This window comes from Chiloscyllium plagiosum, chromosome 35 (genome assembly GCF_004010195.1).
Source record: "Chiloscyllium plagiosum isolate BGI_BamShark_2017 chromosome 35, ASM401019v2, whole genome shotgun sequence".
In the NCBI taxonomy this organism is placed as follows: Eukaryota; Metazoa; Chordata; class Chondrichthyes; order Orectolobiformes; family Hemiscylliidae; genus Chiloscyllium; species Chiloscyllium plagiosum.
Window position 1 is genome coordinate 10,723,543 of NC_057744.1, and position 20,140 is coordinate 10,743,682.

General features: G+C 41.2%; 1 protein-coding gene across 7 annotated transcripts in view; it reads right to left on the reverse strand.

The window, feature by feature from the left end:
• alg9 (ALG9 alpha-1,2-mannosyltransferase) overlaps positions 1-20,140 on the reverse strand; it is a 258,877-nt gene that overhangs the window by 160,207 nt on the left and 78,530 nt on the right. For all 7 annotated transcript variants that reach the window (XM_043676654.1, XM_043676652.1, XM_043676649.1 and 4 more), the window contains exons 11-13: positions 5,824-5,953; positions 4,048-4,195; positions 3,307-3,436 (exon numbers count right to left, since the gene is read on the reverse strand). In XM_043676654.1, the coding sequence (XP_043532589.1) occupies positions 3,307-3,436; positions 4,048-4,195; positions 5,824-5,953 (408 nt within the window). The remainder of the gene's footprint in view (positions 1-3,306; positions 3,437-4,047; positions 4,196-5,823; positions 5,954-20,140) is intronic.

Consider the following 20,140-nt stretch of genomic DNA (forward strand, 5'->3'; position numbering starts at 1 on the left):
AATTTTCACCAGGATCATTCAAGTAAAGGACTCTCAGAAAAAATCTGCCACAGAACAAAAAAAAAGCTTTAATTTTGCCCAGTAGCCATTCTCTTAGGAAGAGCAAACTCTTGAGATGTGTCTGAGCATATTTTCTGACAGATTAATGCATAATTAAACCAGCATTTCTCATTTGTGAAAGGAAATCATGTTTGATAGCAGGAAATCATTTTATAAAATTTGTTTAACATTTAAAATATTTTCTTTTTTGGTTAATGAGATGAAAAGGCTGTTAGTGGATGCATCATTGGTCAAAATATCATCTGCATGTTAATAAGGAACTCTCTTATCTGGTGACAGGAAGCCACTCAAACCTGGATATATTATTGATAAAGAGGGGTTGTGATGCGGCTGAAACTTTAGAAGGACGTAGACAGGTTGGTGAATGGACTGCAAAGTGGGAGAATAAATTTAATGCAGGGAAGTATGAGGTGATTCATTTTGATTTGAAGAAGGCAGCGAGATAATTGAAATTAAAGGCATAATTCTAAAGGGGCACAGTGGGACATGAACATATAGTGAATAAATCACTGATGTTCTCAAGTCACATTGAGTAAGCAATCAATAAAGATCCTCCCTCTGTGATAAGGTCAGAGTGGGAATGTTCACTGATGCTTGAACCATTTTTAGCACCATTCGCCATTCCTCAGACACTGAATCAATGCATGTCCAAATACAGTAAGACCTGGACAACACTTTGGATTGGGCTGAGAAGTGGCAAGTACCATTTGTGCTTCACCAATGCTGGAAATAACCAGTTCTAGCAAGAGTGAATCTAATTAATGCCAAGAAGTTTTAATGGCATTACCATCACTGAATCCTCCCCACTAACAACATCCTAAGGGTAATCATTAGCCAGAAGTTGAATTGGACTCATTGTATAGACACTCTGGCTACAATAACAGGTCAGAGATTAGGAATCCTGCATATAGCGACTCCCCTCCTGACCATCCACTATAAGGCACAAATCAAGAGTGTGATAGAATACTCCCCACTTGTCTGAATGAGTGCAGCACCAAAAATACTGAAAAGAAGCTAGACTCCATTCAAGATAAAGCAGCCCATTTGATTGGCACCACATCAATAAGCATCCACTCCTTCTACCACTCAGTAGCAGCAGTGTGTACCAACTACAGGATGCACTGCAGAAGTTCACCAATGCTCCATAGACAGCATCTCCAGACCTATGACCACTTCCACATAGAAGGACAAGGGAATCAGATAATGGAAAAGCTACAGCTCCCCTCCAAGCCACTCACCATTCTGACTCGGAAATACGTAATTTCCAGAAGAACAGCCTGAAGAAAAGTCATGTTGGATTCAAAACACTAACTCGGTTTCTCTCCCAACAGGTGATATCAGACATGCTGAGATCCTCCACAGAATCCATATTATGAGGAAGCAGACCATTTGGCCCATCAGGTCCTCACTGACCCTCTGAAAAGCACTCCTCTCTAAACCAAACCTTTCCCATCCTTGTAACTCTGTATATCCCACGGTTAATCCACCTAGCCTTCACATCTCTGAACATTATGGGAAATGTAGCACAGCCAATCCACCTAACCTGCACAGGTTTAGATTGTGGGAGCACCCAGAGGAAACCCACACAGACACGGGGAGAATGTGCAAACTCCACATAGACATCGTCAGGTCCCTGGTGTTGCAAGGCAGCGGTGCTAACCACTGAACCACCGCGCCTCCAGTGGTCCCAGTTTCTATTTCAGAACTCCAGCATTCACGATGCTTGGCTTTCTTTTTGCAGTTGTTCACAGATGCATTAAAAAAAATTCTACAGTATGACAATACATATATTCGCACCGAGAGTGTACGGGGAAAGGAGAGGTTAGAGAAGATGTATAAAACAGTCACAGATTATCAACAGCTTAATCCTATGGCAAAAGTGCTTTCTCATGGGTCTCCCCAAAGCACTTCACTCAATTTTAAACAGCTCTCCAGACCCAATTATGATCTCAATTCTTCTGCTGAGTTAATACTGTAGTTAGTTACTGCTTGTAAGATGGAAGGATGTACATTCATATAGAGGCTTCAACATCCTCAAGAAATTCCAAGATACCTGACAGTACTGGCGTACTGCATCCAGTTCCTGGCACCGTATCTTGGGAAGGGTGTGAACAGTTTGGAGTGCAGAACCAGAGGGTAGAGGATGTCCAAAATTCTCTATCCCAAAGAGTTGTGGATACTGGATCACTGAAAATATTTCAAGAGAAGGCAGATAATTTTTGAAATATCGGGCAGTTGAGGACTATACGGAGCTGACATGAAAGGAGAGTTGACATCTGGAGAAGATCAACATTATCTTATTAAATGGTGGGGCAGACTCGATCGATCCTGCTTCTGATGTTCTTATGCTCAGCAGCAACAGGAGGAAGAACAGACAATGAGTGAGGAGGGAGTGATTAGGGTCAGTAACCAGAAACCAGTTCAAAAAGATAGTTTCTGAGAATGCTTATAAGAGGAGGAGAAAGGAGCTGAGGTTTATAGAGATAACTCCAGGTGAGACAGGAGGGTGGGGAAAGGGGAATGAGAATGGGATTTACACAGGAAGGTAATGGAGAAACTGGAGGGCGGTTGAACATAGCATGGGGAGATGTCAGTGAGCAACTTCAAAATCCTGGAACTGCCTTATTAACACAACAGTCCACGACTGCAGTGGCTCAAAAAGAACGGCAGCTCACCACCACCTTCTCCAGGGCAAATAGAGACGTCCAATAAATGCTGGCCCAGCCAATGCATGAATTGGAGTTTAAAATTGAGGTTTTGCTATTCCCTCTGGGTTTCAAAATACATCAGTAGCTATTGGGGAACAAACCTTTACTGTAACGCATTCATTGGAGACACAATGAATTACAACAATGAATTGTACTAATGGATACAGTCTTCAATTTGTTGGCAATATTGACATAAAATTAAGAGTGCTGAGATCAATTTTGAGGAGCATCGTTGCTGTAGAATACATAAATGTTTCTATTTATTCCTGCCGAGCAGCCTTTAGTGCTGATACTGGACATTTACGATGGAAGCACTCCATCCATCGTTGTTACTATCAGAGTCATAAAGTGTGATGCTGGAAAAGCACGGCTGGTCAGGCAGCATCTGAGGAGGAGAGTCGACGTTTTGAGCATAAGCTCTTCATCAGGAATCTGACCTCCAGCATCTGCAATCCTCACTTTTACCCCATCTTTGCTACTATGCCTCAGCTGAATAAATATAAAATTCACAGTCACAGAAATAAAGTCCATCACTTACATATCTGGAGGGTTCTTCGGCGTTTTGGTCATTCATGTCCATTGGGTGGATTTGAGTTGCCTTCGGTCCTTTCGCATAGGGCTTTGGGAGCTGGCCACGAAATTCAGAAGCAATGAACTGGAGCTGCCAGCTGAGAAACAAAAAGCAAGACTAGATCTTCAGGCAGATGTTGGACTAAATGACAAAGCTTTGAATCTTTCTTTGACAGTAAAGTGATTTCAGTTGCACAAGTTGCGACTCATTAGGAGCAGTATGAGGTTCTGTGACTGGACAACACTGAATTCACCAGTTCAGAGGAAGAGTCACTCGGCCCGAAATGTTAACTCTGATTTCTCTCCACAGATGCTGCCAGACCTGCTGAGCTTTTCCAGCATTTTTGGTTTTTGTTTCTGATTTGTTGCGTCTGCAGTTCATTTGGTTTTTATTCATTGCCGGCCGGAGTTGCCCTTGAGAATGTGGTGGTGAGCTGCCTTCTTGAACTGCTGCAGCCCACCTCCTATGGGTTGACCCACAATGCCATTAGGGAAGGCCATTCAGCTGCCCCACATGACTTGCTCCAGCTGGGAAGTGGAGTTAGAAACTTCTGTGACCTGACCTAACAGTCAAACTTGCTTGGGCCTTAGAAAACCCACCCTATGCTTGGTTTCCTAACCTCACTGCAGCCCCTGTCTGTCTCTGATGTAAAGCCTAATTCTTCAAGTCTAATCACATAACTGATGGCCTCAGGGCCAAATTACTTACTTGTCGGGTAGGAGAAAGCTACTGGGAAATCGATGCCATTCCTTTCCAACACAAACATTGACCAGTCTCCCCTCAGGCACTGTATGAATGCTTGGGTCTGTGGCAATCCTGTGAAATTCTGGATATAGGTCAAGCGGAGTATGGTAACCTGTGAATTAACAGCGAGACAACATGATGGACATTCCTTCCATGACGTCAATTGATGTGAGTTCTGGGAGATTTTTTTTAAAAAAGAAATAAACAGATATATTTGTTGTCCAGAAAACAAAAATGCGCACAGTCAAACCAGGACAACATGGCATTTTCGCAAATACAAGGTTTCAAAACAGAGTCTCAGATTTATCTTTCCACATTTCCCAGAGCTGACTTTTCCTGTCTCCCTAATTGATGGAACTGCTTCATGTTTGCTATATGACTCCAGTTGCCCTCTGGTACAGGCCACCAGTAAACATTTCTTCATATAAACCCCAGTCAATAAATGGCTGCAGGTTCTCTGAGGCCTGGTAGACGACAGTTAGGCCTCAGTCTGTCCTAATTTGACACCCATAACTCCACAGCTTCTGTTACTGTTAGCCATCAGAATACTGAACTCCAAGGTCGGTCTACCAACTGGGACCCAGCTAACTCAGCACAGAATCCAAACAGGCTGCCAATTGTTACAGCGCATTAATTACCTACACAGCCAAGGATGAGATATATTAAAAATCATAGTTTCATCTTGGCCTTCTGTGAAATGATGCTGCAATAAATATTCTGGAAACAGAGCTGCATCTTGACCTCCATTGTGATTTTGGCACTTGTATACTTCTGATACTGCACTTCAGGATAACCATGAACTTACAAAACCTGCCCAAAGGGGGTGCGAAAATTTACATTCATGTTATACATTATAACCAGTGAAGCTATGGCTTATAAGTTAATGGTGACAAAGTCTATAGACAACCAATAATGGAACACCATAGACACGTTTAGCTAAATGGCAGGAAACAGGTGTTTCTAGATCCTATATTCACTACAGGTTAAAAGCATTACAACTTACAAACTAGATGTTTTACTGTTTTAGAACATTTGGCATATTAGAATGCCCTTATGTTCCCTACAAGTCCAAAGCTGCACCAGTGAATCATTAATGCTTAAACCAAACTGACACATTATAATGGAAACAAGACATATCTGGCTGCAATTCCTCTTTTTAAAGCCAGAAAGCCATTATGCATTTGCTCACATTGACACCAACTGCTGTCCCATCAATACTGACCTTTTAAAGAGTTTTCAGGGTCAGAGAGAAGAAACCTCATCTGTACGGAGCTGGAAGCTATCTGCATTATTATGAGCACATCCCCATATCATAAACTCCAGTGCTCCCAAGGACAGGAGGGTATAATTACAAAGTGGCAGATTTTCCGAGAAGGTTTGCATAGAAATGTCAATATAGACATTGAAATTGTAAATATAAAAAATATGGACCGAATTATAAGAGGTTAATGGAAACTAAATTCTGTCCACTTCCAAGGTCCCAATCCTTTACTCATGTTTTGATCACTACTTGAGATCATTTAGTTATTTGTTTTTCTTAAATCAGCTTTTTCAAGCTTTTACCTTTACACCTTTCAAATTAATTGCAATCACAAAATTGAAACTTTAAGAAAAAAAATCACATTGAACTGCTCATTGTACAAAATCTGGGTGGAATCTGTTTACCCATTTCGCCATTTGGTGAGTGGGGAAAGAAATTTTCTGTCGCACACAAACTCACAAATACTTCCAGCCACTAACCTCTGAATAAAGCCACTGAGCGAGAGAGAGAGAGAAATCCAAAGAGGATGACGGTGCCCAAAGCAAGCCAATTTGAGGAGACGGTGTAATGCTCGAGACGGTAACGTTGGAATAAGAAATGGTAGCACTTCTGTTAAAACAAAAGGCAAGCACCACAGTTAATCAATCATGTAGGCCAGGAGGTTGAGTATCATGGATCTGCTCAACAACAAACATGTCAGCTTATATTGACGCTATTATTTATCTCAAGTTACCGATGCCAACGCCTCTTAGGTCTTCTTGTTTAGGATTTATCCAAATGAGGTGACAATGCCAAGCACTATTGATTCCAGAATCATTGTTTCACAAAACTTGAATGAGATAAACTATGAAACAAGAATAATGACAAACACAACCAATGCAACTGGACTTCAGGAAGAGATTTCAAGGGTTTGGGGGGGGCCACATGTTGATTGTATTTCAGACATTCCTAAGGCAGACTGTGTTGATTAGCTCAGGTGGCTGGTTTTTGTGAGGCAGAACAAAGCCAATGTATAGAACCCCTACAGTGTGGAAACAGGCCCTTTGGCCCAAAATGTCCACACTGACCCTCCGAAGAGTATCCCACCCAAACCCAATCTCCATTACTCTACCCTTACTCCTGACTAATGCACCTAACCTACTCATGCCTGAACATTATGTCCAATTCACCCAATCTGCAATAGTGCAGGTTCAATTCCCGTACTGGCTGATGCCACCATCAAGGCCCTGCCTTTTCAACCTCACCTCTCACCGAGCCGAGAAAGGTCACCCATGTTCAGCTGTGACAGGATCTCTAAGAAACTGTTCCTCTAATCAGAGCTCCTGTCTCTCCCATGTAGATTGCTTGAGTTTATCTAATCACAGATTCCCTCTCTCCCAATCTTGCTGCTCAAAAGCCAGAATCTGTAATCGGCAAAAGAGCAGAGTTGGAGGGAGTAACACTCTGACTGGTTGAGCTGAAGGAATGACCCTGGCTAGTCCTGGGCCCACCAAGCAGCAGAGATGAGGAGGTGGGACTAGTGAAGCAGATATTCCGAGAGTTAAGCCCTGAGTACCATTGGAGTTGGGCCTGATAGTCAGGCATGGGGGTGCATAAGGCTGGAGAATAGAAATTCTCTGGTGAGCTAATCCATACCTCGTATTTAAAAACAGTGCTATCCTTTCTCTGACCTAAAGGATCGAGTAATCAGATCTGAGTGTCACAGTGAAATGTGTGCACTTTAGATCTTTTTCAGTTTTTAAACTTGAAAACAGTGAATAGGTAGTGCAAGTGCTTGTGTGGTGGTGATTGTGATGATGGATTAGTGGAAACAGGGTGTGTCTATCCACCAGATGGGGGCTGATCATTGTTGCATTTGGCAGTTTGGGTTAACTAACATCATGAGATAAGCTCCACCTATCAGGAAACAAGGGACAACTCTTGGGAGGCCCCAAACATTTGAAGACCAGTTCAGTCCTCGTTGCAGTTGTATGTTCTATGTAGCTTGTATTTTGTATTTCCTCATGAGTCTCGCATGGCATCTCATAAGGACTCTATGTAGGTCAGGTATATTGTATCTATTAAGTACTATGTAATAAACCTGTCTCTCGAGTCCAGAACTAGACCAGGTTTAGGTTGAGAGGGGAAAGATATCAAAGCACCCAGCCCATATCCCTCCAAACCCCTCCTATTCATATACCCATCCAGATGCCTTTTAAATGTTGCATTTGTACCAGCCTCCACCACTTCCTCTGGCCGCTCATTTCGTACATCTACCACTCTCTGCGTGAAAACGTTGCCCCTTAAGTCTCTGTTATATCTTTCCCCTCTCACTCTAAACCTATGCCCTCTACTTCTGGACTCCCCCACTCCAGGGAAAAGACTTTGTCTATTTACCTTATTCATGCCCCTCATGATTTTATAAACTTGTTTTGAAAAGGATGTTGAACTCAAATTTAACTCAGATGACAAAAATTCAAATTCACTCAAAGGATGGATTTACAGCAACAAACAAGGCTATTCATGGTTACAACACACTGCTACAGCAGAGGGACTGGGACTAAAAGTTGACCAAATAGTTCAAAAGCTCATTCATTTTTGAATGGTGAAGATCTCATGCTCAAAACATTGACTCTCTTGCTCTTTGGATGCTGTCTGACCTACTGTACTTTTCCAGCACCACACTTTTTGACTCTGATCCAGTACCTGTAGTCCTCACTTCTGAAAGTTAAAAATCAGGATATAGCTGAAAATGTGTTGCTGGAAAAGCGCAGCAGGTCAGGCAGCATCCAAGGAACAGGAGAATCGACGTTTCGGGCATAAGCCCTTCTTCAGGATTTCTGCTGCGCTTTTCCAGCAACACATTTTCAGCTCTGACCTCCAGCATCTGCAGCCCTCACTTTCTCTCCAACATCAGGTTATAGTCCAACGGGTTTATTTGGAAGTACTAGCTTTCAGAGCTACCTGATGAAGGAGCAGCGCTCCGAAAGCTTAATACTCCCAAATAAACCTGTTGAACTATAACCCGGTGTTGTGTGATTTTTAACTTTGTCCACCCCAGTCCAACACCGGCACCTCCACATCGTGGCTACCATCGACACCACTAACTGCCAGCTCAAAGTGGAGAGGATCTCCAAGGAGATTGCGCAAATCGACACAGACATCAAGTTTCTGCAAAGATGCAAGAAAGCAGGAAAGATCCCAAAAGAATTACGGATCACGAACCCACTCAAGTTGGCCTACAACACAGATATGCCATCACACCTCTCGCAAACTCCTCAGCCATCTTATCCACCAACTCTATAGTAGGAATCATAATCTTGAAGTCGAGATGGAGTCCATATTCTCAGCTTCTAAAAGATGAAAGACTTAACAGCAATCAAGGTTTGTTCAATATATTGCATCAGTGTAAGACACATCGATCTTTTACTATAAATTCTGCATCCTATCATCCTGCCCCACTAGCTACCTAACGAAGGAGCAGCGCTACAACCAGGCATGTGATTTTTAAATACGTAAAGTTGTTACTATTGCCCATCCCAGTTTTCTAGTTTAATAACAAGCTCTCTTTCTAACCCTTTTCACCCACACTGCCAACTCCTTCTTAAAAGTAATGGCCTGCACCTGAATTGCTGTTTAGGCAGTCAAATGGCTGCTGCTTAAGCCACACAGTTGCAATTGTTCCAGGGTAAGAAGTGGGTACAAAACTACAGACCTCCAACCTGGCTAAAAATGACATCCAAAAATTAGGCAATCGCTCACCGAGAAGGAAATATTGTAATCCGGTGTAAATAAAGAGATAAATGAAGTAGTATTTGGATGGTCTTACCTTTCCTATTCCTTTAAGGGCACTTGATCAAAACCAGTCCATTAGTATCTTTAGTCAAGCATTATAATAGGCACTTCACATTGTTTTCAACATCATTGAAGCACATCAAACAGGCAAATTAGTTTTGAGAGGGCAGATTATGCTTAAGGGTTTGGCATTACTAATGAGATTGTACTCCAGGAATGGCTGTGGGACCAGCTGTATTGTATCTAATGCTTCAAAGAATGAGGCAAAGGTTATTGTCTTTCGGGGTGCACCACTGACTTAGTTACCCTTCCTTTCTCACTATGTCCCTTTCTCTTACAAGCCCACTTCCCTTTCAGCTCTATGAGAGATTGCTGGAAATTGAAAGTCCAAAGGAGGGGACCAGAAGGGATGCAAAATTCCAGAACTAAATAAAAAATGCTAACCGAAAAGAGGTGATATTTAGGAAACATGGCGCGGAGGTGGGGCACTGTAGGGCTCAGAAAACAATCATTTTTCTTCAATTGCTCAATGTGTTGCTGCACATTACCTGCAGATTTCCATTTTGTATTTTCTTCTATCCCCTGTGCAATGTTACCTTTAATATCATCCCTTCTCTATCTGCTCGGATATCCCACCCCTGATATTCACTTATACAGTCTCGTGATGCAGTGGTCTAGGTCAGGGTCCCTCCTGCCCTCAGTCTGTCATAACACGCCCAAACAAGTTGCTTTATATCGGGTTATACCTGGAGCGTTGACTTCTCCACCTTCTGATGTTGCCTGGCTTGCTGTGCTCTTCTAGCCTCCTGTTTGTCTACTTTGGATTCCACCATCTGCCGTCTTTTTGACTTTGCTTTATATCCATGGCCAAAAGATTTGTTTGCAAAAGCATTATAAATATGCACATCTCCATTCTCCTTACATTCAACAGATTTATATCTCCACATATTCTTCAGCTGAAATATTTTTGATGCTCCAAGATGAAAAGCAATTTATTCTCAATCCCAAAAGACCACCTGAAGAGGAGACTATTCTGAACCACCTCAGTCTAAAACCAAAACAAAGTGGCCATGCTGAATTGAGGATTTGAGCAGATCCAGCAGCCGGTGACAAAAATGACTAACTCTTGAAGATGGTGGATGTGGTGCCAATGAAGCAGTCTGCTTTGCTCAGGATAGTGTGAAGCTTCTTAAGTGTTGTTGGAGCTACACCCATCCAGGCAAGTGCGGAGAATTCCAACACAATCCTGACTTGTACCTTATAGATGGCTGAAAACGTTTTGGGGAACCGGAGGTGAGTGTCTTGTGACGGAATTTCCAGTCTCTCGCTTTTCCTCGTATTATTTGGGTAGTTCAGTTCAATTTTTGGTGAATGGGCTCTCCCAAAATGTCAATAGTGTGAGTATTGCTAAATCCCCTCACTATTAAATAGCAAGGAGAAATTATTAGATTCTCTCTTGTTGGAACAGGCCATTGCTTTGCAATTTTGTGGCATGAATGTTACTTGCCAATTATGAGCCCAAGTGCGGAAGCTGTCAAGACCTTGTTGCTTTTACACACAGTCTCCTGTATCTGAAGAATCACAAATCGCACTGAACATTGTGCAATCATTTGCAAACATTCCACATCTAACCTTATAATGGTAGGAAGATCATTATTGTAACAACTGAAGATAGTTGAGCCTAGGACACACCACCTTATGGAACTAGGGGTAGTGGTGACATACTGGTTAATTCACCGGGCTAGTCATCCAGAAGTAGAAGACCCCCAAGTCAATGAGCTGGGTATATGGGTTCAAATCCATCGTGAAGTTTAGTTTGAATTAAATGTTGGAGGAATCTGTGGAGCAGTGTTACTGTCCTTACTTCTGAGGCAAGAGACCCAGGTTCAAATCCCACATGCTCCAGAGGTGTGTAATAGCATCTCCGAACAGGTTGATTAGAAATATCCTATCCTGAGGAACCATAGCCACTTTCCTTTGTGCCAGTTATGACTCCAACCATTGGTGAGTTTTACTCTGATTCCCACTGACTCCAGTTTTGTTAGAACTCCTTGACACCACGTTTGATCAAATGCTGCCTTGATGTCAAGGACAGACACGCTCATCTCACCTCTGGAGTTCAGCTCATTCACTCACTCAGCTCCTTACTTCATCACAGACTTGGACCTTGGCTATAATTAGGTAGCAGTGGAGTGTCCCTAATGGAACTCATGCTGAGCATCAAAGCCACAGTCGATACCTGAGAAAGTACCGCTTCATAGAACGTCTGTGACCCCTTCCACCATTTTGTTGATCATTGAAATTAGACTGATGGCGCTGTAACTGCCCGGGTTGGATTTGGCTTGCTTTTAAGCATAGGCCATACCTGCCCAGTTTTCCACATTGCTCGGTGGATGCCAGTGTTGCAGATATAGAGGAATAGCTTGGCTAGGCTACACTAATTCATAAATTTTCAGTAATATTGGTGAATCCGTTTGGGGCCTTAACCCTTTGCAGAATTCAGTGCTACCAGCTGTTTCCTGATATCACATTGAATGGATTGAATTTGTGGAAAAGTGGCATCTGCGATGCTGGGGCCCAGAAGAAGAGGCAATTCTGGCTGAAGATGGTTGCAAGCATTACAGGTTTGCACTGGTACACTGGGCTCCCTCATCAGGGAGAATAGGGACATTTGTGGAGCCTTCTTCTCTTGTTATTTATTTGTCCACCACCATTCATGGCTGGATGTGCCAGGAATACACTATTTCCTGCAGGCTGGAGTCTGTGTTCCTTTTAAGCGGTCTGTAATTCATTTTCATCGTTAATCATTTTGTACTTCTCTTGGGATGCAGTTAAAGTGTCATATTTGTGTAAAAGTGACAAATAATCCGCGACTGATAGATTTATATTGTAGAGTGAATTTTACTGGTGCTTTTTGAACAGCACACATTAATCTTCTGCATCATTTATCAATATGATCCTGATGTTATTAGCCCCTCAGGGAGTGCCTCGGTGGGCACATGAACACAACTATAACTCCAGGGCAATATCTCTCATTCAGAGGAACTCTCTCATAGTTTTGGCCTCCAACTTTGCTGCTCAACATTTACAATGGAGGCTGAAGCTGCCTCACGACAGCGACCATCCTCCATGTGTAGTAAAAATTAAAGCAGCCTCAAAAAAAGGCTGGAAATATTTGGATCTATACAGCAGTACTCATGACCTTAAGACAATCCCAAAGTGCTTCGTAGCCAAGTATTTTGCTGACGTATTTTTGCAGATGGACACTGTTGCAAAGTGGGAATCACAATAGTTAAAATGCACACAGCAAAGTCTGACAAACTACAATGTGGTTTTCTGTTTTACTGCTGTTGCTTAAACGTTCAGCCAGTGCACAAGTAGAATCTCTCCTGCTCTTCTCTGCATGGCGACCACAGGATTTTGTACATCCACCTGAGACAACAGACCAAGTCTCAGTTCAAATGACTTTAAAGATTGCATCTCCAACAGTTGGGCATTCCTCCAGTAGGACACCAGAGTGTCAGGCAAGATCTGGTGCTCAGGTCTCTGAAGTGGGAACTGAATTTCTCACTCAGGCAAGTATGCAAAGCACAAAGCCACCTCAAACACTTCAAAAGTGAATTAAATTCTGCAGCTTCATATTAGAAAGTGCGGCAGCATCTCCAGTTACTGTTCCACTCCTGGATTCAGAGCTGGCAAGACCACTGCACAGTAATGTGATGTGTTTGACAGTTTATATTAATGATGATTGAAAAAGAGGTCATGCCATTTTGCATAGTGTTATCAAAGATTTTGCCTTAAATGAGATAACCTATCAACAGCTGCTCACAATAACGTTTTTCCTGAAATTTTATTCATTCCCAAGTTGAGAAAGAATGAAAATATTCTGAAATTCAAAAAGTGCAACATAAAATACTTGCCTCATCATTTTTAAAGCAGATAGCATAGGAAAAAACAGAGTCCAATTTAATAATTAAACTAACTGTTATTTTCTCGAGTAGGACACTATCACAGTTCATTCTAGTTGTCATTTGATTTAAATACATTTTTTGGAGAGCCTTCTCTTTAAACTCAAAAATTCCTCAAGTGGATCTAGATGCAACCCTATTCAATCTTCTCAGCAACATAGCACAGTGTACATATCCAGCAGGGAACTGCTTGCAGTTACAGCAAAGTCTGTCCTTCCCAGAAATTGGAGACAAGTTACAAAATAATTATCGAGGTAGAAATGATGGCAGTGTTTGAACAATTCTGCTGCACCACACAGTTTTGCATCTTTGGTTCATAAATTTGTATTGGACAACAGATGAACTAATGTAATACATGCTTACTGTGGCAGGGTAGGGTTCACCTCCCCGCTCAGGTATATCACAAACAACTCAGCCAGTATTACAAAAACTAAACTCAGGATTTTGGGTGTGATGGTGGCTCAGTGTTTAGCACTGCTGCCGCATAGCACCAGGGACCCAGGTTTAATTCCAGCCTTTTGCGTGACTGTTGAGTTTGCACATTCTTCCCATGTCGGTGTAAGTTTCCTCCCACAATCCAATATGTGCAGGTTAGGTGGACTGGCCATGCTAATTTTTTTTATACTTTCACGGATTGAGAGCGTGGCTGGTTAAGTCACCATGTATCGTCTATCCTTAATTGCCCAGAATGTGGTTTAAGAGTCAATTACATTGGTTGTGGGTCTGGAGTCATGTTTAGGCCAGACTGGGTAAGGATGGCAATCTCCTTCCTTAAAGGACATAAGTAAGCCAAATGGGTTTTTCTGAAAATCGACAATGGATTCATGGTCATCATTAGATTCTTAATTCCAAATTGCCCCATAGTGTCCAGGGGTGCCAGACTAGGTGGGTTAATGCTCGTAAATGCAGGGTTGCAGGGATAGGGTGGTTGGCTGGGTCTACTGCAGTCAGTGCAAGCTTGATGGGCCAAAGGCCTCTATCTGCAGTGTAGGGATTCTATAAATTAATGCATGCACATCATACTAAATGGTGGGATTAAATCCCACTCCAGCTCTCGCCATGCACTGGAATGGTACAATAGTACAATAGAGGGTCTTGTACTGCAGTGGTAGTGATTTTACCTGTGGGTCAGGAGGCCCATGTTCAAGTCTCACTTGCCCCAGACATGTATCATAACACATTTGACAGGTTGATTAAAAAAATCTACTATAGTATATTGGTATATTGATTAGCAATTCAGAAGTCATGAGTTCAAATTTCATTCAGTGAAATTCAATAAACCTCGTAATTTGTAGGATTGTACCAGGAGAATAACAAATGAAAGTTGAATTATTGTAAAAACCCCATCTGGTTCAGTAATCAGCTTCATGGGAATCTGTTATATACTTAAACTCATACAATCATTAATTGTTAGCTCTGTGCTTCCTGGCTTAAATTGGCCTGAGTTTTAAATTTGCATCCTGTTTTCAAAGTCCTGCATTTGTTTTGGGGAGTAGGAATATGTAAAAATTAAGAATACCACTGAATTATGTATATTATGAGATATTTTCCCTGCTCCTCAAATATTTAAACATTTTATGGAAATGATTTTTGAAAAAATCATAACTATTCTATAACCATGGAAACCTAAATAATTTCCAATTTATGTAGAACTTTTTTTAAAACAGAGATAAGAATGATTTCCCTCTGCTGCAGCTATGTTATAGAACAGTCAGCAAATTGCAGGTGAAGATGGCAATAAGACAGAGAAGTCAACATAAAATTTTGTATTCCACCAAAACTCATTAATTGTCAGATCATCTGGTTGAGGCTCTCCCTAGAATGTAACATGGGGCAATGAGGAGATGGTCTGATGTTCCCTGCACAAGAAATTCTCAATCTCAATCATTCTTGTGTCATTGTCAAACACTACCATCGAAGAGAAAGGGAAAAATAAATAATTAGAATAATATTATAAATAATAATAAACAACTGCAACTTAGTTTTATCAAGAACCTTTCATAGCTACCAGATATCAGGTGACCCTGCCTCCCAAAACCCCTTTGTGAATTTTTAGTAGGTATATGCAGTTAAACCAGAACTAAGTCAGATCAACTTTGCGACTGAAAGCTTATAGGAACTGGAAAAACAAGTAATTTCCCCCGGCAGATTACTCCAATTTTTACAAATTCCTCTTTACTTTCTCCTCTACGATTTTTTTCTTGTTCTCTTGATGGGCAGTTAACAGCACCTGTTTAAAAGATCATGATATCATGGTGATAGATAATCACAGGGTTGGATGACAGCTGGAGAGACAGACTGCAGGAAGGAGACAGTCTGAGCTTGTGTAGATCCATACCTATGTAAATAAAAAATCATTATTGAATTACACTGCCTACGGGCGAGTTGACATCTAGCCACCTGACTTCTTGACTGAGTTCAGCTTCACTGACACTGGTCACTCAGTTCCCATGTGTGAACCCAGAAAATATCTGCAGAGGAGCTACTTAAACATATGGGCTAACACAGTCTTGTTCTAACCCAAATTCTGCCAGGGATATAGGCATCACTGGCTAGGCCTTCATTTACTGCCCATCTCTAATCACCCAGAGGGCAATTAAGAGGCAAACACATTGTTATGAGTCTGGAGTTGCATGGCAGACAGACCAGGTCTGTTTCCTTCTGTAATGGACATTACTTAATCAGTTGAGCATTTACCCAACAATTGGCAATTGTTCTAAATTTTTATTGAATTCAAATTCCACTATCTGCCAATGGTGGGATTTGAACCTGGGTGCCCAGAACATTACCACGGCCTCAGTATTAACAGTCTAGCTGTAATACCGCAACTCCATTGCCTTCCCCATTGGATAAGGTACAGGAATGTGGAAACTGATTGATCTGCCCTTTAGCTGGTACAAACTGTTGAGAGTGTCGTGCTGGAAAAGCATAGTAGGTCAGGCAGCATCCGAGGAGCAGGAGAATCGACATTTCAGGCAAAAGCCCTTCCTCGAAAAGCCCTCATTCCTGATTCTCCTGCTCCTCAGATGCTGCCTAACCTGTTGTGCTTTTTCAGCACCACACTCTCGACTCTAATCTCCAGCATTTGCAGTCCTCACTTTCGCCTGGTATAAACTGTTGCCAATCTCGGTCGTCAGAAGCTGGTTGGTTCATGTGGCTTGGGTGTTTGTCATTGCCTTTGACAGGCCCCAAGATTTCAATCTTAATTTGGCTCAGAAGAGAAACAACTCCCAATACAAGCAGCTTTGAATTGCTGCAATGCTCCTGCGAACCACAGCGCAACCAGGAGGAGCAACATCTCATCTTCAAACTAGGCAGTTTACAACCTTCAGGGTTCAATATGGAGTTCAACACTTTCAAATTGTGAACCTATTCCTTCCCTCTCTTTTAGCTGTGCTTGTCACATCCTCTGTCACCACGTGCTGTCTTCCCTTCCACCAACCGAGTGGGACTGCCTGTTCTTTCCAGTCTGGCAGATAGGCAGAAAAATTACATTTTCTTACATTTCAATCATACAAGGTAAACCATCAACACCCTTTTTTTTCTCCACCACGGCAAAACCTTGACCATTCCTCCCACTAAAACATAAATGCTGCCCGCTCCACATTTCACTTCAGCTGTGAAGGGTCATCTAGACCTGATAGGTTGGCTTGCTCTCTCTCCATGGATGCTGCCTGAACAGCTGTGATGTCTAGCACTTTTTGTTTTCAGATCAGATTTCAGCATCTGCAGTAATTTGCCCCGAGCTTTGAATTGCTGGGTTTCACTATAAAATGTAACCCTTAAATAAAAGCTAAAGTTACTGTAGCCCTACTGGTCCACAGGACTACTCTTTCATTAGAGAGAGAGAGGTGCTGGTTTAACCTGAAGGTCACTACACCTCAGGCAAGGGAAGAGGTTGAAAAGGAGAGTGCTTCCTGGTCACTTCAGAGGGTGTGGGAATTGAACCCTTATTTTGGCCTCAGTTTACACTGCAGACCAGCTATTTAGCCAACTGAGCTAGCCAATTCCCCCACCCCTTAAACAGAGTGGTGTCAGTATCAACGCCTGGAATTAAACAACAGTAAGCTGGTGGTGATTAATGTACTGGGATAAGCTTGTTTTTTCCCTTTGGGAAGAGAAGTGCAGAAAGTGCAGTCTGAAGTGAGAAATGTATTTATGTAACAACCATTTTGCTGAAACAGTATAATCTAGCATGTAATCTGATAGGAATTTATTTTATACTTTAGATGGAATTCTTTTTAAAATGATATCCTGCAACCATATAGATCACAAATGTCATTTTTCTATTTTTTAAAAATTGCAACAAGGATTAGTAATATTTTGTGTGGAAACTGCATGTACAATCCCTGGTTTAACGTATCTCAGTTCAGTTATTCAAACATTGTGTATTGTATTGTGCCACAGTCCCCTTGGACCAGGCTGTGATCTAGCTGCCAATTGATAGCTGCAAAGATGGCATTAGCACCATTCTGATACCGACAATTCCACAATCAAGTGAAATAGTATCTCAAAAATTCTATTTTTTTTTCTTGTTGCTTGTCCAATTTTAATTTTATCATCGAGATCTTCCAAGGCTATGACTAAATGACTCCACATGGGAATCTCATGTTATTGTGAAATGTAGAGTCGAAAAGTATGACGCTGGAAAAGCACAGCAGGTCAGGCAGCATCCAAGGAGCAGAAGACTTGAAATTTCAGGAAAAAGCCCTTCATCAGGAAGTGTAGCCAATTTTGGTGAAAAATTAGGCATGTTATTTTCTTTATTAATTTATTGTCACGTGTACCTACATACAGTGAAAAGCTTTGTTTATGAGCAGTACAGGCAGATCACAGTAAACAAGAACACACAGATCATAGGGTGAAAATCAAATTTAGATAGAGACATACAGGTTACATTGCACAGGGCGTGCGTGAAACAAGATCAACATTAGCAAGCTAAGTAGATTTAAAAGAACACTATTAGTAATTTTTACAGATTTAGAATTTAAGTTTCAAAGTATAGAACAGTTATAAGAAATGTTAGAGTTAGATCTGCTATAGGGAGCTCACAAGGAATTATACGGTGTCAGCGCCATTTTGAATCTTTGTTTATACAGAGATGCAGAATTTGTAATTTTTTTAAGAATTACTGATCTGTGTCTGCTGGATTTCATACAAACACACAGTTCATGAGGTATCTTCACCCACTGTATTCCCAGCTGATGAACACCAAGGTAAGGATAGTGGTTAGACAGTGTCTAAGCTTTTCTTGTTAGAGCTTAATTCCAACTAGAACACTGTCTCCTCCTACCTAATAATTATTTGTTCCCTATATATGTATGTAGTATACTCAGTCAAATTCTCACCCAATTACCCTTACTCAACATCTACCCATCACCTGTCCTCTAGTGCCATTTGGCTTTAGGTATCAGAATCATACCCCACTGGCTAATCACATGAGTCACTCTTCATTCCCAAATAACACTTAATGTGGTCAATCATCCAACTAAGATAAGTAGTTCACTTGCCTGTGGAATTGCCTGTTTCAGAGTGGTGCTAAAACCAACATTGCAGCTATCAATTGGCAGCTGGATCACAGATGCAAAAGGGCAGACAGCAACGCTCTGTACTCATGCACATACACACAGGCACGTTGATACATATATGTGCACACAGGACAGTTTATTAACCTTCTCCACACTATTGGTGTGCGCTTTATGGATTAAACGGAACTGACTATACAGGTTTCAATCCAAAGTTAATGCATTTGGATAAAAAAATTATATTAACCAACTATTACTACTCCAAAGGCTGGCACTAATAATTTGGAGAGTGTAAATTTGAGACCCAACTTGCTATTCAGAATTTGAATTCAGTTCAAATCCAGAAATGAAAAGTTATTGTTAATAAAAATGACCATGAGGCTGTTAGACTGTCATAATAATTTGCATGCAATGAGTACTGATGTTGGATTACCAAATTCATTTATGAAGAATCCTGGCTTGCAACTCTCATGGAAAAATAAATAAATGATGTTGCAGTAAAGAGACAGTTGTCCCAAGCTTTTCATTTGGCATCTATTAGCACAAACATAAGAATGCCAAACATTACATGATCACAACAATTTATATGACAGAAGAAAAGGGTGGCAATTGTTTGGCAAGTCAACTTTGATTGGCCGAAGCATGTCTCAGAGAAGCCTGTGGGGAAGTATAAGTTCCCTGAGTTCCTGGCTAATTCAGAGAAGTCACAACATATTTAGGTGATAAATTTAATAAATAGTCAAGTAATAAATAAATGTAATAGATTTATAGACTGACATTGGGTTACGAACTGGTTCCATTCCTGAGTATATTCATACACAAGTAAGTTGGTTCATACATAAGTCAGAACACTGTACAGCAAAATATAAAATGGCCATTCTGAAGTATGAGTAAATATTAACATGTCAGATTCTTAAAATTAATATTAATTTGGGATCTTGCTCATAAGTCCAAGCATTTGTAAGTTACTGTTCATAAATCTAGGATAACCTGTATATAATAAATAGAATATTGTAATAAATAGATTTATGTAATAAATAGCACAATAAATTTATAATGCAATCGCAATACATAACAGGTAAATGACAGAACCCCAAATAGAAAGAGAGACATCCAACATACTCAATTGCCATGATTAGGAATCATTATCATTTGAATGTGTGGAGAACATTAAATCAGATATTAGGTGAAACTATTGTCCAGTCCTACTTCACCCCATTTCTGGAGTGATAACATGAGAAAATAGTCTCTATCCAGGACAGGAATGAAGGTGCCAGCATCCACAGCACCCACTGAAGGCAACAGCACCCACTGTAGGGAGAAGTGGCAAAAGACTCAGGATCCTTGCTTCCAAATGCTACCCAGCGACCCCTGTTGTCACTCCATGAAAGTTTGGACGCTAGTTTAAAACAGGTTTGACCTCAGCCATGACTTAACCTCCTGCTCCACAGTAAACTACCCGTAATATGCAGGGTCACACATGGACTACACACTCTCAGATGTTGGAGAATCACTTTCTTAGCATTAAG